Below are 24,437 nucleotides of genomic sequence, written 5' to 3' on the forward strand. Positions count from 1 at the left end.
CATACATAATGAAATGGGTAGTTTTATCATTTCATAAGAAAAAAATAACAGAAAATATATTAATTCAGGAAAACTTGGCTTATTAGGCAAATCGGGCCTTGCATAGTAGGCTGAGAAATGCGTTCTGGCTACTAGGTACGACATATATATATATATATATATATATATATATATATATATATATATATATATATATATATATATATATATATATGTCGTACCTAATAGCCAGAACGCACTTCTCAGCCTACTATTCAAGGCCCGATTTGCCTAATAAGCCAAGTTTTCATGAATTAATGTTTTTTCGTCTACCTAACCTACCTAACCTAACCTAACCTAGCTTTTTTTGGCTACCTAACCTAACCTTACCTATAAATATAGGTTAGGTTAGGTTAGGTAGGGTTGGTTAGGTTCGATCATATATCTACGTTAATTTTAACTCCAATAAAAAAAAATTGACCTCATACATAGAGAAAAGGGTTGCTTTATCATTTCATAAGAAAAAAATTATAGTAAATATATTAATTCATGAAAACTTGGCTTATTAGGCAAATCGGGCCTTGAATAGTAGGCTGAGAAGTGAGTTCTGGCTACTAGGTACGACATATATATATATATATATATATATATATATATATATATATATATATATATATATATATATATATATATATATAAATATATATATATATATATATATATATATATATATATATATATATATATATATATATATATATAATATATATATATATATATATATATATATATATAAATATATATATATATATATATATATATAAATATATATATATATATATATATATATATATATATATATATATATATATATATATATATATATATATATATATATATATATATATATATATATATATATATATAAACACGCGCCTATTTGAATGCAACGTTGTGTCAAATTTTCAAAGCAATCGGTAAAGAAGTTTAGAAGATTTCACTCACATGAAAAACACAGATTAAAAAAAAATGTTTTTTTCTCGTCATAGCTATATAGTATGTATATAAAAAACCGCTCGGATGCGAATGGAACGTTGTGTGAACATTTCAAAGCAATCGGTGAAGAACTTTCGGAGATTAGCGATTTTGAACAAACGAACATTTCCATTTTTATTTTATAGATTTATTTATATATATATATATATATATATATATATATATATATATATATATAAATAAATCTATAAAATAAAAATGGAAATGTTCGTTTGTTCAAAATCGCTAATCTCCGAAAGTTCTTCACCGATTGCTTTGAATATACTGAAGATATATTATATATATATATATATATATATATATATATATATATATATATATATATATATATATATATATATATATATATATATATATATATATATATATATATATATGTCGTACCTAATAGCCAGAACGCACTTCTCAGCCTACTATTCAAGGCCCAATTTGCCTAATAAGCCAAGTTTTCATGAATTAATGTTTTTTCGTCTACCTAACCTACCTAACCTAACCTAACCTAGCTTTTTTTGGCTACCTAACCTAACCTTACCTATAATTATAGGTTAGGTTAGGTTAGGTAGGGTTGGTTAGGTTCGGTCATATATCTACGTTAATTTTAACTCCAATAAAAAAAAATTGACCTCATACATAGAGAAAAGGGTTGCTTTTTCATTTCATAAGAAAAAAATTATAGTAAATATATTAATTCAGGAAAACTTGGCTTATTAGGCAAATCGGGCCTTGAATAGTAGGCTGAGAAGTGAGTTCTGGCTACTAGGTACGACATATATATATATATATATATATATATATATATATATATATATATATATATATATATATATATATATATATATATATATATATATATATATATATATATATATATATATATATATATACAAAAGTTCTTACATTCTTGTTCAACCAAGATGCTAAGTTAAACCAAGATGCCAGAACACTAGTTAGAGGCACAGAATCCTTAATCTTGCCTAAACAAGAAAATAATCAACACGGAATACACATAAATATATTAAAAGTCATTTTTTCTGTCAGTTTTGTGATGTAAGTTTAAAATAGGATAGATCCTGATACTCGGTTTTACACACGATGTTCTATTTCCTGTCTACATGGCACTTCTTTTCCAATGCCAAAACTTTTTAAGTTACTCAGAGCTGTTATATATCGTGCTCTTCAGTAGATGTTATGGTTCCTTTCCATTCCGTTTCTCCGTCATTCTGCATTTATTGCCTAATTTCCTTATTATTATTAACTATTTGTTCTTGCAGGAAGGGAGCTGTACTTGCCATGTTGCGTCCTTCGTTTGTATTTGTTTACAAATGTATTTGTTTACTTACAGTGTATTTGTTTACTTACTCGTGTCTACGAAGCACGAGATCTAGCTCTTGGGCCTTGTCTCATAACGTATCCCAGATGCTTCGTATTTCAGAATTTTAAAATACTTTGCCATAACTGCTCTGGAAATTGTAATTCGAGGCGGTTTCCAGGATTTCTGATTCAAGCGTGTTCCATTTGTTTATGTACCCGCACTGAATATGGGTATTTCTTTAAGTTTCGTAGACTCATTTGAGTTTCCGATTTGCACCTATTATTGCTTTAATTCTTTATATTCCTTTTTCAATTTTGGCTTTATGTTTCATAAGGTGCGGATTCCATACCGGAATCCTGTGATGCATATTCCAATTTTGGTCAACAAATGTTCTGCACATTGGTTTGGATGAGTCGTGATATCAGATTCCTAAACGATGTTCTTATATTTGCTGGAGTCCCATATGCTGTCGATGTTATCCTGTTTGTGTGTGCCTCCGGTGTGAGTATCGGAATTATATCTTCTCCCAGATGCTTCTCTCTTTCTGATTCCTATAGCTGCCTTCCCCGTATGGTGTAGCTGCCTTCTCGTCTCCTCTCTCCATTTCCCATCCTCATTACCTTACACATTTTGGGGTCGAACTCCAGCAGCCAATTATCTGACCACTCCTAGTGTTTTTAAGGTGATCCTTTAACTTTCTGCAGTTCCCATCTCTTTTCACATTCCTCATCAGCTTCGGATCATCAGTAAACATTGACATGTCTGACATGTCTCACTCCCTCCGGCAGGTCATTCACTTAAATTAGAAACAGCAGTGGTCCCAGGAGAGACCCATGTGGGACCCCGCTTATTACATTCATCCAGCTCGAAACCTCCTCTATGCTTTCAGTCCTTCAGATACTTCCTTACCCAGTCCAGTGTTTTCCCAGTTATCCCAGCCTGGTTCTTCATCTTGTTAAACAGCTTTTCGTGGGAAACAGCGTCTAATGCCTTTTGACAGTCTGGAATAATACAATCTGCCCAGCCTTCATTTTCCTGTTTTATTTTAGTAAGCTTGCCATAAAACTCAATCATGTTATTCAGGCATGATTTTCCAGTTCTAAATCCATGCTGATTTTTTGTTACAAAGTCAATCCTCTCCAGATGCTCCACAGTTCTCGACCTGATTATTTTCTCCAGCACTTTACATTGAATACTTGTCAATGACAATGGTCTGTAGTTTAGTGCCTCCTTTCTGTTCCATTTGTGTTTAATATTTGGACTACGTTTGCTTTTTTCAAGACATTTGGAAGACTTCCTGTCTTTAGGGGTTACGTATAAAATGTAGAAAACGGGCGGCAAAGTACTTCTGCAGCCTACCTCGGCAGCCATGGTGAGAATAGGTCTGGCCCCCGTTGATTTGTCCCATCTAGTTTACCCAGGATACTTTTCCCCTCTTTCACCATGACTACAATGCTATCCAGTATTTCTTCTGGCCTTTCATCTTGCAACCTTGGTCTCCACGTTTGTTCTAGTGTAAAGATCTCCTGTAATCTTTCTTTGAGTTCCTCGCATACCTCATTATCATTATCTGTTAGAGCTCCTCCTTCTTTCCTCAATCTGAGTACACTGTTTCTCATTGTCGCTTATCTCTTTATATGGTTATAAAATAGCTTTGGTTGTTCCTTAGCTTTTGCAGCAATGTAATTTTGAAATAGCCTTTGATATTTTCTCCTAATTCGGGGGTATTCATTCCTTATTCTCTTTAGTCCCTCTTTAAATGTTTCTGTTTCCATTTCTATGTACTTTTTCCAGGCTTTTTGTCCTTTTTTTAACTTCCCTGCATTATCTATTGAACCAGGGTTTACTTTACTTTATTCATCCACCTCTTTCCTGAGTGGTATGAACTGATCCGTTGCATCGGCACATTTTCTAGCAATGAATTCCATAATCTCGTTTGCTGTCTTCCCTTTCATTTCTTTTTCCTCACTGGATTTCCCGCAGAAAGTCCCTCATCCTGTTGTAGTCTCTACGTCTGTAATCTCTCTTCTTCTTCAACGGGTTTCTTTGTGCAACCACTTCCTTCAGTTCCATTATGTATTCCAGCATAACAATGCAGTGGTCGCTAACTCCGAGAATCATCTCAAACTCATTTTGTTCAACATCTGCTTAATTTTTGGAAAACACGAAATCTAGTGTTGCTGGTAGATCGCCGCCTCTCAGATCGTTGGTTTTGTGACATGTTACTTTAAGAATTGTTTGTCTACTATGTCTACCAGTTTTGGTCTCCATGTCTCATCACCCCCATGGGGACACTTATTTTTCCAGTCTATTTCCATGTGGTTGAAGTCCCAGTATTAGGATTTTAGCTCTTGTTCCCCTTGCTACTATGGCTGCGTTTTCCATCACCTTCAGACAATTATCGTTGCATTTTTTGTATTCGTCTCAAGACCTTCCCTGTTTGATGGGGGATCATAAAATCACTACTATCACTGTCTTCACTCTTTCAACTGCTACTATTCCTAGTATATACTCTTGTTGGTCAGCTCCCTGTGCGGTTGTACTTCTGCCACTCTTTCCTGTAACTCAGTTGCCTTTATTAGCAAATCCATCTGCATTTACATGACTTTTAAGGTACTCATGACAACTGGGCTCCTTTATTTTCCTGGAGGAATATTTGTTCATGTGGCTGCGTTTTCATATCCATTAGAGGAAATAGGATATGGTGGACTAGTCACTTTTGTCTATTCATTTGTGTAGGTTCCTTGTTAGGCTGGGAAGCCCTGCTATCTCCCTTTGCAACACTCTGTGTTTCATTGGTAAACAAGTCTGGCCCACTATTTCCCTAGGTTCTTCTCTCTTTGTTGTTAGATTTGCATCATCCTGTGCTCTGTTTGGACCATTTTCTGGTCTCCTTGCATTTATCATTTGCTTTTCTTCTCTTATTCTCTTTGCTGTCTCCCTTTCCTCTTTAGATGTGTCCTATCCAATAAGCACTACATGGTACTTTTCCTTGATTCTTAAATTTCTCTTCTCTACCAGTGTGTATTTAACTGGGTTGCTGTTCATAAAAATAAATTTTACTGGTCTGTTTCTTCCTCTCTGAAACTTACCTAGCTTTACAGAAACGAAACAGAAACACTCTACTTTTCTTGTTGCGTTTCTGGCCTAAATTTTGTGTAGAATTTCTGTTTTTTCCTTCCATTCTCTCCCTCTCCTTATTTGCTATGTGTCCCCCCCCCCACCTCAGGCTCTGCTAGGTTGGATATTACTACTGATCTCTTCCTTTTCAACTCTTTCCTTGTACATTTGAAGACTTGGGGTAGTTTTGCAGTCTTAACACTGTTTTCTTAATTATCTTCTTTCCCTCTGATTCCTTTGCTGCCGTAACAAAGGTTTTATCTGGTCTTACTCCTCAAATCTTAGTAACATTCTCTATTTATTTCATTTTTTTCCTCTGTTACTTTACTCACTTCCTTTGTTGTCTTCCCTTCCTCTTCCACTGTTTTTATTCTGTGCTGTAACATATTTACACGCGTCTCCCTCTTGCAATTTATTTCCTTCAGTTGTTGTACTTGGTTCAAAGTTGCAATGCAGAAATCGTCACTCCTGTTAGGCTTAACAAAGGCATATATATGTGTATATGCTTGTGTGTTTATGTTTTTGTGGAATATGTACAAGATTTTGCATATATGTGTTTGTTTTTTAGTATTATGTGCTTGTTTTTGTGAGTGTAGCAAGAGCGTGTGTATGTGAGGCGTGCCTGTGTCTGAAGGTGTGGGTGTACCGATATAAGGAGCCCCTGGCACCCCGCCCTCCACACTCCGCTCCCAGCATCCCAGCCATGCACACCCTAGTGAGTACTCTCTCGTACTGTTGGCTTGCTTCCATTTCAAGCTATATGCTTACATCATCAGCTCTCTCAATGCTTACATAACAAGCTCTCTCAATTCTTACATCAAAAGCTTTACATACGCTTACAGCAAAATCTGTATCTCGCTTTGCATTAACATTTTTACTCCGTTTTATTTACATTTCTTATGCATTTCTTATGCATGTTAGAGTTTGTTTGTATCTCAATAGTTTGTGTTTTTATTTCTTGGTTTCTTTGGTTATGTTTATATTACAGTGAGTTGGGGTTTACAGTTCATGTTCCGTAGTTTGTTTGTGTTTGCAAGTCACTCGTTGATCGATTGTTTGGGATCACTTCCTGTATTCTAAATTGTGGCGCTTTGTATTCCTGTTGACGTTTGGCACTGTTTATGGTGACACCTGGTACTGTTAATGGTGCCACCTGGCACTGTTTATGGTGCCACATGGCACTGTTTATGGTGCCACCTGGCACTGTTAATGGTGCCACCTGGCACTGTTTATGGTGACACTTGGTACTGTTAATGGTGCCACCTGGCACTGTTTATGGTGACACCTGGCACTGTTAATGGTGCCACCTGGCACTGTTTATGGTGACACCTGGTACTGTTAATGGTGCCACCTGGCACTGTTTATGGTGACACCTGGCACTGTTAATGGTGCCACCTGGCACTGTTTATGGTGACACCTGGTACTGTTAATGGTGCCACCTGGCACTGTTTATGGTGCCACCTGGCACTGTTTATGGTGACACCTGGTACTGTTTATGGTGACACCTGGTACAGTTAATGGTGACACCTGGCACTGTTAATGGTGCCACCTGGCACTGTTTATGGTGACACCTGGCACTGTTTATGGTGACACCTGGTACTATTTACTGTGACACATGGCACTGTTAATGGTGCCACCTGGCACTGTTTATTGTGACACCTGGTACTGTTAATGGTGACACCTGGTACTGTTAATGGTGACACCTGGTACTATTTACTGTGACACCTGGTACTATTAATGGTGACACCTGGCATTGTTTATTCTGACACCTGGCACTGTTAATTGTTACACCTGGCACTGTTAATGGTGACACCTGGCACTGTTAATGATTACACCGGGCACTGTTAATGGAGACACCTGGCACTGTTAATTGTTACACCTGGCACTGTTAATTGTTACACCTGGCACTGTTAATGGAAACACCGGGCACTGTTTATGGTGACACCGGGCACTGTTAATGGTGACACCTGGCAGTGTTTATGGTGACACCTGGCACTGTTTATGGTGACACCTGGCACTGTTAATAGTGACACCTGGCACTGTTAATTGTTACACCTGGCACTGTTTATGGTGACACCTGGCACTGTTTATGGTGACACCTGGCACTGTTTATGGTGACACCTGGCACTGTTAATTGTTACACCTGGCACTGTTAATGGTGACACCTGGCACTGTTAATAGTGACACTGGGCACTGTTTATAGTGACACCTGGCACTGTTAATGGAGACACCTGACACTGTTAATGGAGACATCTGGCACAGTTTATGGTGACACCTGGCACTGTTAATGGTAACATCTGGCACTGTTTATGGTTACCTCTGACACTGACAATTTCTATGGTTACCTCTGACACTGACAATTTCTATGGTGAAATTTGGCACTACATATTTTTGATGTAGTGTTGCGGTGATCCATGGATGTGGGGTTGCAGTGGTACATGGACGTGGTGTTGCCGTGATACACGGATGTGGGGTTGCAGTGATACATGGACGTGGTGTTGCCGTGATACATGGATGTGGGGTTGCAGTGATACATGGACGTGGTGGTACGGTGAAACATGGATGTGGTGATACATGGATGTGGTGTTGCGGTGATTTATGGACGTGGTGATACATAGATATGGTGTTGCAGTGATACATGGATGTGGTGTTGCCGTGATACATGGATGTGGTGTTGCAGTGATGCATGGATGTGGTGTTGCAGTGATGCATGGATGTGGTGTTGCAGTGATACATGGATGTGGTGTTGCGGTGATACATGAATGTGGTGTTGTGGTGATACATGGATATGGTGTTGTGGAGATACATAGATGTGGTGTTGTGGTGATAAATGGATGTGGTGGTGTGGTGATAAAAATGTAGGTGATGTTCCAGTGATACATGGATGTGGTGTTGTGGTAATAAATGGATGTGGTGAAAATCTGTGTGTTCACCGGATATAAGCCGAATGCGACGCACTTGCAATGATATTTTGTTGAAACCAATATAATTTGAAACAATTTAAGTGCATTTATTGAAGCGATCTTCCAGAGGATTTACATATAAGAATATAAGAATGCATAGGAATATTAGAATGAATGAAACTGCAGACGGCATATCAGTTCTTACGAGGCAGGTTCTATCCACATCCAGTTGCTTATTCCAAAAGCACATCATATTCCACATCATATTCCAAAAAACGGAATACACCATCATACAGGTGCTATCAAGGATAAACACTCAGTGGTTCAAGACACTGTGAAAGTGTGAGTGGCGAGGGACTCTAGGCGCTCCAGTTAAGTCTCATTCCGGGTTCCCAAGATCTGGCGTATGGTTGTGTGGTGGTGTGGGGAGTCAATTGGTGGCTTCCGTTACAGTCAGTATATAGCTGTAGAAATCCTTCCCTTCTGTTTAGTATTTCCATTGGGGGATGTCCAAATGGCATTACTTTCCCTACATAGCATCGTATATCGTCACATAGCATCAGTCATCGTCACATAACATCACACACCTTCACATAACATCACACACCTTCACATAACATCACACATCGTCACATAACATCAGTCATCGTCATACAACATCACACATCGTCACATAAAATCACATATCGTCACATAACATCACACATCGTCACATAACATCACACATCGTCACATAACATCACACACCTTCACATAACATCACACATCGTCACATAACATCAGTCATCGTCATACAGCATCACACATCGTCACATAAAATCACATATCGTCACATAACATCACACACCTTCACATAACATCACACATCGTCACATAGCATCAGTCATCGTCACACGGCATCACACATCGTCACATAACATCACACATCGTCACAGAACATCACACATCGTCACATAACATCACACATCGTCACATAACATCACACATCGTCACAGAACATCACACATCGTCACATAACATCACACATCGTCACACAACATCACACATCGTCACATAACTGCCATCCGCACCGACAAAATACAAGGCAACAAGAAAACACAACATCATGAGTCCTGGAACGAAGAGAGAAGAAGAACAAGGCGACGCAGAGGTCGTGAGCAACAACTTCTTCCCCCCGTGTTGCTTTGAGTCGTAGTAGGGCATCTGGGCGTCTTGATCTGGTATCCTTATAAGGAATCCCTCCCTGGAGGTGGCTTGCTCTGATTCTTATGTGGGATGGGCTTCTCGGTTCTCTGTTCTCTCGTGATATTGCGTCTTGTTCGCCCGAGCGGCACCTGCAGGATCGTTTCCGTGACCTGAGGACATTGTTGTTTTTGTGAGAGTAGTGGTGGTGGGTGAGAGGAGACGAGGAGCGACGGAGAGGCTCCAGCAGGTGGGCAGGAGGGCGGCGCATGACAAGATACTGCAAGCGACCTTGAGACCGATCGCGGCCACCGCCCTCCAGGCCTGCCTACGCCAGCTTGTTCCCGGATGCAACAGCATACACACAGAAGCACACACACACACACACACACAAAGAGCCAGAGCTCAACCCCCGCAAACACAACTAGGTGAGTACACACACACACACACATACACACACACACACACACACACACACACACACACACACACACACACACACACACACACACACACACACACACACACACACACACACACACACACACACACACACACACACACACACACACACACACACACACACACACACACACACACACACACACACACACACACACACACACACACACACACACACACACACACACACACACACACACACATACACACACACACACACACACACACACACACACACACACACACACACACACACACACACACACACACACACACACACACACATGTTGTATATGTTAACGACATGTTTACAGGCGTAGAGTCCTACATGTCGATGTTTGCGGATGATGCAAAGTTGATGAGAAGAGTTGTGACAGATGAGGATTGCAGGATCCTCCAAGAGGACCTGAACAGATTGCAGAGATGGTCAGAGAAATGGCTACTGGAATTCAACACGAGCAAATGTAAAGTTATGGAAATGGGACTAGGAGATAGGAGACCAAAGGGACAGTACACAATGAAGGGGAACAGCCTACCTGTAACGACGCGTGAAAGAGACCTGGGGGTGGACGTAACACCTAATCTATCTCCTGAGGCACATATTAATAGGATAACGACAGCAGCGTACTCTACACTGGCAAAAGTTAGAACATCATTCAGAAACCTAAGTAAGGAGGCATTTAGGGCGCTTTACACTGCCTACGTAAGGCCAGTCTTAGAGTATGCCGCCTCATCATGGAGTCCCCATCTGAAGAAACATATAATGAAACTGGAAAAGGTTCAGAGGTTTGCAACGAGACTCGTCCCAGAGCTACGAGGGATGGGGTATGAAGAGCGCCTGAGGGAATTGTGCCTTACGACACTAGAAAGAAGAAGGGAGAGGGGGGACATGATAGGAACGTATAAGATACTCAGAGGAATTGACAGAGTGGACATAGACGAAATGTTCACACGGAATAGTAACAGAACGAGAGGACATGGATGGAAGCTTGAAACTCAGATGAGTCACAGAGATGTTAGGAAGTTTTCTTTTAGCGTGAGAGTAGTGGGGAAATGGAATGCACTTCAGGAACAGGTTGTGGAAGCAAATACTATTCATAATTTTAAAACCAGGTATGATAGGGAAATAGGACAGGAGTCATTGCTGTAAACAACCGATGCTCGAAAGGCGGGATCCAAGAGTCAATGCTCGATCCTGCAGACACAACTAGGTGAGTACAACTAGGTGAGTACACACACACACACACACACACACACACATATGGTCACATAATATCACACATCGTCACACATCTTCACATAACATCACATCTTGTCACATAACATCACACATCGTCACATAACATCACACACCTTCACACAGCATCACACATCGTCATATAACATGCCCATATCTTAAGAAGCACATCAACAAACTGGAAAAGGTGCAAAGACATGTTACTAAGTGGCTCCCAGAACTGAAGGGCAAGAGCTACGAGGAGAGGTTAGAGGCATTAAATATGCCAAAACTAGAAGACAGAAGAAAAAGAGGTGATATGATCTCTACATACAAAATAGTAACAGGAATTGATAAAATCGATAGGGAAGATTTCCTGAGACTTGGAACTTTAAGAACAAGAGGTCATAGATTTAAACTAGCTAAAAACAGATTCCAAAGAAATATAAGAAAATTCACTTTCGCAAACAGAGTGGTAGACGGTTGGAACAAGTTAGGTGAGAAGATGGTGGAGGCCAAGACCGTCAGTAGTTTCAAAGCGTTATATGACAAAGAGTGCTGGGAAGACGGGACACCACGAGCGTAGCTCTCATCCTGTAACTACACTTAGGTAATTACACTTAGGTAATTACACACACACACACACACACACACACACACACACACACACACACACACACACACACACACACACACACACACACACACACACACACACAATCACACACACATACACACACAAACACACAAATAAAGGCTACGAGGGGGGCCTCGTAGCCTGGCTACTAGGCTACCAGGCTACGAGGGGGCCTCGTAGCCTGGTGGATAGCGCGCAGGATTCGTAATTCTGTGGCGCGGGTTCGATTCCGCACGAGGCAGAAACAAATGGGCAAAGTTTCTTTCACCCTGAATGCCCCTGTTACCCAGCAGTAAATAGGTACCTGGGAGTTAGTCAGCTGTCACGGGCTGCTTCCTGGGGTGTGTGTGTGTGTGTGTGGTGTGGAAAAAAAAAGTAGTTAGTAAACAGTTGATTGACAGTTGAGAGGCGGGCCGAAAGAGCAAAGCTCAACCCACGTAAAAACACAACTAGTAAACACACACATATGTCAGGCCAATCCTGGAGTATGCAGCCCCAGCATGGAGTCCATATCTAATCAAGGATAAGACTAAACTGGAAAAGGTTCAAAGGTTTGCAACCAGACTAGTACCTGAGCTGAGAGGTAAGAGCTACGAGGAGAGACTACGGGAATTAAACCTCACTTTCCTGGAAGACAGAAGAGTTAGGGGGGACATGATCACCACATTCAAGATTCTGAAGGGAATTGATAGGGTAGATAAAGACAGTCTATTTAACACAAGGGGAACACGTACAAGGGGACACAGGTGAAAACTGAGTGCCCAAATGAGCCACAGAGATATTAGAAAGAACTTTTTTAGTGTCAGAGTGGTGGACAAATGGAATGCTTTAGGAAGAGATGTGGTGGAGGCTGACTCCATACACAGTTTCAAGTGTAGATATGATAGAGCCCGATAGGCTCAGGAATCTGTACACCTGTTGATTGACGGTTGAGAGGCGGGACCAAAGAGCCAGAGCTCAACCCCCGCAAACACAACTAGGTGAGTACAACTAGGTGAGTACACACACACACACACACACACACACACACACACACACACACACCCACACACACACACACACACACACACACACACACACACACACACACACACACACACACACACACACACACACACACACACACACACACACACATCCACAGACACACACATACACACAAGGAATCAAGGAAGGTGTTAGGAATCATTCAGAATTTTGTATACCACATATGACAGGTCAATCTTGGAGTATGCAGCCCCATCATGGAGTCCATATCTAGTCAAGGATAAGACTAAACTGGAAAAGGTTCAAAGGTTTGCCACCAGACTAGTACCCGAGCTGAGAGGTATGAGCTATGACGAGAGACTACGGGAATTAAACCTCACGTCGCTGGAAGACAGAAGAGTTTGGGGGGACATGATCACCACTTTCAAGATTCTCAAAGGAATTGATAGGGTAGATAAAGACAGGCTATTTAACATAAGGGGCACAGGCACTAGGGGGCACAGGTGGAAACTGAGTGCCCAAATGAGCCACAGGGACATTAGAAAGAACTTTTTCAGTGTCAGAGTGGTTAGTAAATGGAATGCACTAGGAAGTGATGTGGTGGAGGCTGATTCCATTCACTGTTTCAAATATGATAGAGTCCAGTAGGCCCAGTAATCTGTACACCTGTTGATTGGAGGTTGAGAGGCGGGACCAAAGATCCAAAGCTCAACCCCCGGAAGAACAACTAGGTGAGTACAACTACGTGAGTACACACACACATACATACTCAGATGCGTGACACAATGGGTACTTCTAACATTTGTTGAGGCCCGTGTTTTATTTAGCAAAGTGAGAGAAGTGTACTTACCTAGTTGTGCTTGCGAGTGTTGAGCTCTGGCTCTTTGGTCATGTACAGTGTGTGTGTACATGGTGCGGGTCTGTCTGCAGGCGTCTGGTGTCTGCAGGCGTCTGGTGTCTGCAGGCGTCTGGTGTCTGCAGGCGTCTGGTGCCTGCAGGCGTCTGGTGTCTGCAGGCGTCTGGTGCCTGCAGGCGTCTGGTGTCTGCAGGCGTCTGGTGCCTGCAGGCGTCTGGTGTCTGCAGGCGTCTTGTGTCTGCAGGCGTCTTGTGTCTGCAGGCGTCTTGTGCCTGCAGGCGTCTTGTGTCTGCAGGCGTCTTGTGCCTGCAGGCGTCTGGTGCCTGCAGGCGTCTGGTGTCTGCAGGCGTCTTGTGCCTGCAGGCGTCTGGTGCCTGCAGGCGTCTGGTGTCTGCAGGCGTCTTGTGCCTGCAGGCGTCTGGTGCCTGCAGGCGTCTTGTGCCTGCAGGCGTCTGGTGTCTGCAGGCGTCTGGTGTCTGCAGGCGTCTTGTGCCTGCAGGCGTCTGGTGCCTGCAGGCGTCTGGTGCCTGCAGGCGTCTGGTGTCTGCAGGCGTCTGGTGCCTGCAGGCGTCTGGTGTCTGCAGGCGTCTGGTGTCTGCAGGCGTCTTGTGCCTGCAGGCGTCTGGTGCCTGCAGGCGTCTTGTGTCTGCAGGCGTCTTGTGCCTGCAGGCGTCTTGTGTCTGCAGGCGTCTGGTGCCTGCAGGCGTCTGGTGCCTGCAGGCGTCTTGTGCCTGCAGGCGTCTGGTGTCTGCAGGCGTCTGGTGCCTGCAGGCGTCTGGTGTCTGCAGGCGTCTTGTGCCTGCAGGCGTCTGGTGCCTGCAGGCGTCTTGTGCCTGCAGGCGTCTTGTGTCTGCAGGCGTCTTGTGCCTGCAGGCGTCTGGTGCCTGCAGGCGTCTGGTGTCTGCAGGCGTCTTGTGCCTGCAGGCGTCTTGTGCCTGCAGGCGTCTGGTGCCTGCAGGCGTCTGGTGCCTGCAGGCGTCTGGTGCCTGCAGGCGTCTGGTGCCTGCAGGCGTCTGGTGCCTGCAGGCGTCTGGTGCCTGCAGGCGTCTGGTGTCTGCAGGCGTCTTGTGCCTGCAGGCGTCTGGTGCCTGCAGGCGTCTTGTGCCTGCACGCGTTTGGTGTCTGCAGGCGTCTGGTGTCTGCAGGCGTCTGGTGTCTGCAGGCGTCTTGTGCCTGCAGGCGTCTTGTGCCTGCAGGCGTCTGGTGCCTGCAGGCGTCTGGTGCCTGCAGGCGTCTGGTGCCTGCAGGCGTCTGGTGCCTGCAGGCGTCTGGTGCCTGCAGGCGTCTGGTGCCTGCAGGCGTCTGGTGCCTGCAGGCGTCTGGTGCCTGCAGGCGTCTGGTGCCTGCAGGCGTCTGGTGCCTGCAGGCGTCTGGTGCCTGCAGGCGTCTGGTGCCTGCAGGCGTCTCGTGCCTGCAGGCGTCTCGTGCCTGCGTGCGTCTCGTGCCTGCAGGCGTCTCGTGTCTGCGTGCGTCTCGTGCCTGCGCGCGTCTCGTGCCTGCGTGCGTCTCTTGTCTGCATCCTCAGTAAAATACCTCTCAAGATGCCCTCTCTTCCCTGTGTTGCGAAGCGGTGTGAGCTCCAGTACAATTAATTCCGAATCGCAATTGCCGTCTGTTGCTGTATTTTGCTTCTCTGTTCAGCAATAACATTTTACCGATAACATTTTGTTACTTTCTGTCTGCCAGTGGTCTGTTAACGCGCCGTACTGACCCTCTCACTCCTTACCTTGAGGTTACCTTGAGGTGCTTCCGGGGCTTAGCGTCCCCGCGGCCCGGTCGTCGACCAGGCCTCCTGGTTGCCGGACTGATCAACCAGGCTGTTGACGTATGAGTCACAGCCTGGTTGATTAAGTATCCTTTGGATACTCTCTCCAAGTACTTTGGATACTCACTCTCTAAAGTTATTAGCAGGGAACGCTAATAAGTAGCTCTTCGCAGACGTAGCCCATTGCATCGTCATGAAAAGTTATTTTCTGAAAACAATGCGACTGTGAGAGGTCAAACTCCCACAGTTTGCAGATGATAGTTGTAAATAGCGTGGCTGTGGAAGTCAAAGTCTCCAGTGCGCTGAGCTCAATGATATTTTTAACGGAAACAGATAGTAATCAGGAATTCTATATCTACCGACATACCTTATCATTCAACACCGTCACTGTAAACTCGGTGAAGAGACACCTGTGGTTGGCCCACAGTGCAACAGTTTACAAACGACACGTGAATAGGTAGAGTTCCACTAGTCTCAACACACTGGCAAAGAACGTTACAGGGCCTACTGATTTGTGTTTCCTTTTTACCTGCGGCTTTGGGGGTGAGCGGCGCCATCCTTTGTATCTACTTAGTATATCAGATGAAGATGATGAGTTATACTGGAAGTTGTAGCGTTGAGAAGGATAATTGTGTCACAGCGCTGAGAAGGATAATTATATCACAGCGCTCAGAATGATAATTCTATCACAGCGCTGAATAAGATAATTGTATCATTGCGCTGAGAATAATAATAGTATCGCTGCGTTGAGAATGACAATTGCATCACAGCGTTGAGAATGACAATTGCATCACAGCGTTGAGAATGACAATTGCATCACAGCGTTGAGAATGACAATTGCATCACAGCGTTGAGAATGACAATTGCATCACAGCGTTGAGAATGACAATTGCATCACAGCGTTGAGAATGATAATTGCATCACAGCGTTGAGAATGATAATTGCATCACAGCGTTGAGAATGATAATTGCATCACAGCGTTGAGAATGATAATTGCATCACAGCGTTGAGAATGATAATTGCATCACAGCGTTGAGAATGATAATTGCATCACATAACAACAAAAATCGCACTTTGAACAGCATTTCAAGTGACGCTTATAACCATAAATCTTTTGTTTGTCACTTTTATGTTGCTAAAATAGTCTTCCAGGCTTGGTGCCTTCTCTTAATAATTACTTGATCGCTCTTTTGTTTTGCTTCACTGGAAGTAGTAAGAAAAGAACCTCCTCTTCCCCCAGGCGCTCCTGACGGCAGTCCTCTCCTGTGGGTGCATCACAGCGTTGGGGGAACTCCACCGGGTGAGCCATGGGGGTGTGGTCTACGCAGCGGCGCCCCAGGAGCGGGGGGCGTACTCCGTGGGCGCTGAAGGTGGTCGCTATAACTATGGCTACAACACTGGCGATGGTATCGCCAAGGTGGAGGTGCGGCAGGAAGATGGCGCCACCTACGGCTCCTACCGCTACTTCGACCCTAATGGGAAACAGGTAAAGGTGTACGAGAATTTTACCTAGATCTTATAGCTTCAAGTGTTTGTAATTCAGAAATATTGATAAAAATGGTTAGTTTCAGCATTTGAAAGAAACCCAAAATTGTAAATGTTGAATTAGTTAATGTCTAATATATCTTATTAGATTATATAATGTTATAAAATAAAATTAATACAAAAAATTTTGTTACAAAGACCTACACGTCTCTTTTTGTTTTGTCTTGGTCAGGTGGTGCGATCTTACGTCGCCGATAAGAGAGGCTTTCGTGTCTTAGGCAACGACCTCCCGATTAGTCCAGACACCCCGGCCTCCAAGGTGCTGGGCGCCCCAGCCTTCACCGGGGCTGTTGAGGGCACCGCAGAGTTCGCCATCCCTCCGCCCTTGGGCTCCAACGCGCCACCGCAGACATCCAGTTTCCAGACGCAGCAGTTCTCGCAGCAGCAGCATCTACAGGATCAGCTTATCCAGAGACAGCAGGAGACGTACCGTCGTCAGCAGCAACAGGTGGAGGAACAGAGGCGACAGTTAAGGCTCCAGCAGGAAAAACTGGAAGCGCTTCAGAGGGAACTCGAGGCGCAACATCTGAAGATTCAGCAGCAATTGCAGCAGCAGCAACAGATTCACTTTCCACAGCAACCTCCCGTACAGCAAAACTATCAGTTCCAGGCGTCACTTCAGCAACAGCAACAACAGTCCAGGTTCCCACAAACACAGAACCAGCTGACTGGCGGCCTCACCTCTCCCTACTACTACTTCCAGCAGCAGCTCAATTACGACTTCCCAGCTGGCTTCGCTTACTCCGGGGGAATGCCCGTCATCAATACGTCGCCGGCCGGCAAAACCGTCTATTCGAAATCACCCTACGTGATCGGATAAGCTGGATAAAGATCCACCTCGTCAAATTGAATGCACCCACCTACGAGGTCGGGCAAGCCTGGTGTAGGCTTCGTAATATCCAATTCTCTCTCTCACTCTCACATGTTTCAAACGTTTAGAAAATACAAATAAACACACTTTACCTCACCTGTCATATGCCAAAGTTGACAACATTATACTTCCCGCATGTTACAAGTGTTTACGAATATACTTTACATTTTGGTGGTAGGTGTTGCTTAGGGAGTGATGGTAGGTGTTGCTTAGGGTGTGGTGGCAGGTGATGCTTAAGGTGTGGTGGTGGGTGTTGCTTAGGGTGTGGTGGTAGGTGTTGCTTAGGGTGTGGTGGTGGGTGTTGCTCAGCATGTGTGGGTGTTTCTCTTCTCAGGACTTGTGTATGTTTATGGCGTGATGTAGATTCTCAGGGTACACGGAGCGGTGTAGTCACTCTTAATGGTGTTTTCCTCCTCCATTTGTCAGCTGTTGTGGTACACGGGATGGTACAGTCACTGTTGATAGTGTTTTTCCCTTCTCTTTATCAGTATTATGGTACACGAGACGGTGTAGTCACTTTTGATAGTGTTTTCCCCTTCTCTTTGTCAGCAGTTATGGTACACGAGACGGTGTAGTCACTGTTGATAGCGTTTTTCCTTACCTTTGTCAGCAGTTATGGTACAGGGGACGGCGCAGTCACTGTCCGCTTAGTCTAAACAATGTAGTCTAGAGAATGTGGTCTAGACAATGTGGTCGTTCATCCACGACACATTAACAATAAAGATCGTCTTCAAACAACTGAAGTCACTTATGTTATGTCACCAATAAAACCTTCAGAGAGCGTTGTGTCTTATCTTTTTTTGTTGTTGTTGTGAATCATTAATAAATGTACATCTTCATTTCTAGATTTTATGCTCCAAACGTTAGTAAAATACTACGAATAATAATAATAATAATACACAGAAAATTCACATTAAAGTAATATATTAAAGAACAAGTTCTACAGGATCCTTGATTAGGTTCGAACCTATCTGCTGAGTGTTCCCAGACGCGCTCTAGTCGACTGTACCTCGACATGGTCAAAGAATTGCAACCTGGAGTGCTGCTGCACCCACAAGGATCCCCAAGCTTCCACTGAAGCCTACGCGGGGTTTCACACAATTCTCCCCCATGCACTCTGGCTCTGTCAACTAGTAGAACTACCTCTGATGCTCCTACTTCAATACACCGAGAAATCACATTAACAGTTGGTTGACAAAGCTAACACTCGGGTTGCCAGAGCCCGAGTTCCACACAATTGTGTGAAAACCCGGTTAGGTTTCAGCGGAAGCCTCGGGACCCTCGTGGGTGCAGTTAGTACTAGAGGTTACAATTATTTTACCATGTCGTGGTACAGTTGACTACAGCGTTTCTAGGAACACTCAGCACAAGTTCGAACCCTCTTCAAGGCTCCTGTTGGATTTGCTCAATAATAATAATAGTAGGCATCCATCAGTCTCAGGAGACTATGGTGTTGCGCTCTGGTTGTCGGTCTGGAGCGGCCTCTCCAGGGCGTAAACCCAGGGTAGGTTGATACGGAGGGGAAGCTGTTACCCAAGCAGCATATCCCCCCTCTCCACGGCGCCGAAAGTCTCCAATTGAAAGGTAAACGCCAATACGATTGGTTTCAGCGCCGTCGCAGGAACTGTGAGCACCGGAGATGACCTCGAAGTTGGTGAAAGAAGGCACAGGGACTCCAAACCCGGAGATTGTCGTGGTCGTGGCCGGCAAAGAATCACCCCATCAAGGGCAAGAACGACCCCAGCCTCCTGAAGCAGAGCCTGGGCCGCACGACCCCCGGGAGGTGGACGTCTCGGTCCCGCACCTGTGGGATCCAGACAGATATCGTTACAGCCCACTTTCACCCGAGGCCAGCTTCCTTCTTGAACCAGAATAGAATAATAATAATAATTATTAAATACAACAATTATTATTATAATAATTATTATAATAATAAAATAATTAATAATTATCATTTTTCGTTCTACTAATAATATATAATAATAATAATAATAATAATAATAATAATAATAATAATAATAACATTTTTAATTGTCATGAAATTTCGGGAGTCACAGTGATCTTCAGGTGTGACCTTCAGCTGTGACCGTCAGCTGTAACCTCCAGCTGTAACCTCCAGCTGTAACCTCCAGTTGTGACCTTCAGTTGTGACCTCCAGCTGTAACCTCCAGTTGTGACCTTCAGTTGTGACCTCCAGCTGTAACCTCCAGTTGTGACCTCCAGTTGTGACCTTCAGCTGAAAGGTCAGTGGTCAAGACTTCCTCTGAAGACTCTTTTCCTCCCCCTGCCTCTTCAGTTCATTCTCGAATTGCTGGAGTCCCTTCCACACTTTGCATCTTCCGGCAGATCTGCCGCAGCTGCTGCCTCCTAAGTGTTGATGTTCGGCTGCTTGAGGTCGCGTTTGCAGGCGTATTTGAAATGCAGCTGAGGTCTTCCAGTGGGCCTCTTTCCTGATACCAGTTCTCCATACAAGAGGACCTTCGGTATGCGGCTATCTTCAATGAGTGTGATAAGTCCCAGCCATCGCATACGTCTCTCCTTCAGGAGAGTGAACATTGAAAGGATTTCTGTTCTCTGGAACACTGCATTATTGGTGACGTGGTCTCTCCACGTGATGTCAAGGATGCGTCTCAGGTTCCGCGTATGAAAGGCATTGAGCCGTTTCTCCTGGCGAGCACGCAGGGTCGAGAATTTCGAACCGTAGAGAAGTGTACTAACCACACATGCCATGTAGACCTTCGCCTTGGTGTGAACTGTCAGTTTGACATTTGCAGAAACGCGCTTTGTGAGCCTAGTCAGTGTTGTTGCGGCCTTCCCGATACGCCTGTTAAGCTCAGTGTCCAGGGAAAGGGTGTCTGAGATTGTGGAGCCCAGGTACACAAACTCGTGGACTGCTTCCAGCTCGCAGTCTGTGATGTTTATACAGGGTAACGCATTGACGTCTTGTCCCATCACCTGTGTCTTCTTCAGGCTAATTGTCAGGCCGAATGCGGAGCAGGCTGTGGGAAAGCGGTTGAGTAGCTGCTGCAGGCCTTCTGTTGTGTATTCACCTAGTTGTGCTTGCGGGGGTTGAGCTCCGGCTCTTTGATCCCGCGTCTCAACTGTCAATCAACAGATGTACACATTCCTGAGCCTTCTGGACTCTATCATATCTACATTTGAAACTGTGTATGGAGTCAGCCTCCACCATATCACTGCCTAATGCATTCCATTTGTTAACTTCTGACACTGAAAAAATTCTTCCTAACGTCCCTGTGGCTCATTTGGATACTCAGCTTCCATCTGTGTTCCTTTGTTCCCGTACCGCTCATGTTAAACAGTTTATCTTTATCTACCCTGTCAGTTCCTCTGAGAATTTTGTAAGTAATAATCATGTCCCCTCTTACTCTTCTGTCTTCCAGTGTCGTGAGGTGCATTTCATGCAGCCTTTCCTCATAATTCAGGCCTCAGTTCTGGGAATAGCCTAGGGGGCAAACCTCTGAACTTTTTCCTGCTTCGTCTTGTGCTTGACAAGGTACAGGCTTCATGCTGGGACCGCATACTACAGGATTGGCCTTACATATGTGGTATACAAGGTTCTTAATGATTCCTTACACAGGTTCCTGAAGGCAGTTCTGATGTTAGCTAACCTCGCACACGCCGCTGATGTTATTCTTATCATGTGGGCTTCAGGAAACAGGTTTGGTGTGATATTAACTCTTAGATCTTTCTCTCTGTCCGTTTCATGAAGTACTTTATCTCTCATTCGGTATCCTGTGTCTGGCCTACTGTTTCCACCGTCTAGGTTCATTACTTACATCTACTCAGGGCTGAATTTTAATAGCCATTTGTTGGACCATTCATTCACTTTGTCTAGGTCATCTTGTAGCCTCATGCTATCTTCCTGTGTCTTAATCCTTCTCATAATATTTGCATCATCAGCAAACATTGAGAGGAACGATTCTATACCCTCTGGGAGATCATTTACATATATCAGAAACAGTATAGGTCCAAGGACTGAACCCTGCGGGACTCAATCTGGTGACGCCTCGCCAGTCTGAGACCTCACCCCTCCCAGTGACTCGACGTCACTGTGTGTGTGTGTGTGTGGTGATCACTGGGTCGTCGGCGAAGTGGAAGTCTCCGAGGATTCTCATCTGTACTTTCGTCTTTGCTCGGAGTCTGGATAGATTGAAGAGCTTTCCATCAGATCTTGTACAGAGATAGATGCCCTCTGTGGTGGTTCCAAAGGCTTGCTTGACGAGGATCGTGAAGAAGTTGCCGAACAGGGTTGGAGCAAGGACGCATCCCTCTTTAACACCACTGTTGATGTTGAATGGCTCAGAAGTTTAGCCGTCGTGCACGAATGTTCCCTTCATTTCTTCGTGGAACGATTGTATCATGCTGAGTAGGATTGGTGGGCACCCAATTTTGGCCAAGATCTTGAAGAAGTCAGTCCTTGTTCATGAGGTCGAAGGCCTTTGTAAGGTCAATGAAGGCGATGTACAGGGCGTTTCTCTGCTCCCTTCACTTTTATTTAAGCTGTCTCTAGGAGAACAACATGTCAGTGGTCGACCTCTCGCCTCTGATTTAGATTCAGGTTTGAGTAACAACATCTGCAAATTTGCAGATGATACAAAAATCGGTAGGGAAATTAACACGAAAGAAGACTCACTATCACTTCAAGTTGATCTAGATAGGGTTTTGAAATAGTCAAAAGATTGGCAGATGCAGTTTAATGCTGATAAATGTAAAGTTCTGAGGCTAGGTAATGATGATTGAGTTACAAGATACGAGCTAGATGGTGTTGAGATTGCAAAGCCGGATTGCGAAAGGGATCTGGGAGTTATGATTAGTAAGAATTTAAAACAAAAAGATCAATGCATGAATGTTCGCAATAAGGCAAATAGGACACTGGGATTTATTAATCATAGCGTTAGTAACATGACACCTGGTGTGGTTCTTCAGCTATATCGTACTCTGGTTAGGCCCCATTTAGATTATGCAGTTCAGTTTTGGCCGCCGTACTATAGAATGGATATAAATTCACTTAAACGTGTCCAGTGTAGGATGACTAAGTTAATTTCCCAAATTAGAAATCTTTCATATGAAGAAAGATTAACAAAGCTTAAATTGCAGTCACTGGAAAGGCGAAGAGTTAGGGGTGACATGATAAAGGTTTACAAGTGGATGAATGGACATAACAAGGGGATATTAATAGGGTATTAAAAGTATCAACATAAGACATGAAACAATGGGAATAAATTGGATAAGTTCAGATTTAGGAAAGAGTTGGGTAAATACTGGTTCCGTAACTGGGTTGTTGATTTGTGGAACCAATTACCGCGTAACGTGGTGGAGGTGGGGTCCTTCGATTGTTTCAAGCGTGGGTATATGTATATGAGTGGGATTGGGTGGTTATAGATAGGAGCTGCTTCGTATGGGCCAATAGGCCTTCTGCTGTTACCTTTATTCTTATGTTCTTATATGCCAGAAGGTATTCATTCAAGTATACACTTGCGACTTGGTTATGAGACAGGGTTGAAATTGAAATTTTATTGAAATAAAATACACATAAAGGGATGAGGTAGCTCAAGCTGTCCTCACCCCGTTCAGTACAACGTGTTCATATATATGCAGACACACATCACAAACAAAAACATATATTACCGAACATTCTGAGTGATAAGCATATACATTTCTTCCTTTACACATGTAGTATGTTACCAGACGTACATACAAATACTTTTATGACTAGATATATAGATAATTTAAAATAGGCAGTCAGACAATTTAACAAAAGGATACAATCTTGTAACCTAGTGTTCATTCACCGTCGTATTCCGTTTACTCATGGTATTCACACTTCCACACGTGCAAACTGTTCTCCTGTGAGGGAAAGGCTTAGTAGATGAATATAATATATAATTACGGTCCATCTAGCGTCGCACAAAGACTCGATAATAGGTCGAACAGGTTAGTAAGTAACCAAATACGGCGCCAAACCTTCTTGAGGTTATCTTGAAATGATTTCGGGGCTTTTTAGTGTCCCCGCGGCCCGGTCCTCGACCAGGCCTCCACCCCCAGGAAGCAGCCCGTGACAGCTGACTAACACCCAGGTACCTATTTTACTGCTAGGTAACAGGGGCATAGGGTGAAAGAAACTCTGCCCAATGTTTCTCGCCGGCGCCTGGGATCGAACCCAGGACCACAGGATCACAAGTCCAGCGTGCTGTCCGCTCGGCCGACCGGCTCCGACCTCTAAGATTATTTACCATCCTCAGCGACACAGAAAATATCAATTGTCCTACGTATCCTTATCAGTCAGGATGCCAATACAATAATACAAGTTGAGCAATGTCAGTGAAGTCAGCTTTACCGAGGATTTCGTCTAGTCAATGACCCAGAGGGACATTAAGAAAGCAAGATGTCCCATTACTATGTTCAACGCTTGTGTTCTCCATCTTACTAGGACATTTAACTGGGATAATTTATTACAATTTAATGGGACATTATATTTTTACTTTTTCTTGACAGACTGTTTTCAAACTAGGGGAAAATAAAATC

The 24,437-nt window shown here is 43.8% G+C and overlaps 1 protein-coding gene across 1 annotated transcript; it reads left to right on the plus strand.

Moving 5' to 3' along the window:
• Positions 1–6,154: 6,154 nt before the first annotated feature.
• Positions 6,155–18,730, plus strand: LOC123765240 (putative mediator of RNA polymerase II transcription subunit 8). Its single transcript, XM_045753735.2, has 3 exons — positions 6,155–6,182; positions 16,716–16,961; positions 17,193–18,730. The coding sequence occupies exons 1-3, from the start codon at positions 6,171–6,173 to the stop codon at positions 17,838–17,840; spliced, it is 906 nt and encodes a 301-aa protein (XP_045609691.2). The 5' UTR covers positions 6,155–6,170; the 3' UTR covers positions 17,841–18,730.
• The last annotated feature ends 5,707 nt before the right edge of the window (positions 18,731–24,437 follow it).

This window comes from Procambarus clarkii, chromosome 33 (assembly GCF_040958095.1).
Source record: "Procambarus clarkii isolate CNS0578487 chromosome 33, FALCON_Pclarkii_2.0, whole genome shotgun sequence".
In the NCBI taxonomy this organism is placed as follows: domain Eukaryota; kingdom Metazoa; phylum Arthropoda; class Malacostraca; order Decapoda; family Cambaridae; genus Procambarus; species Procambarus clarkii.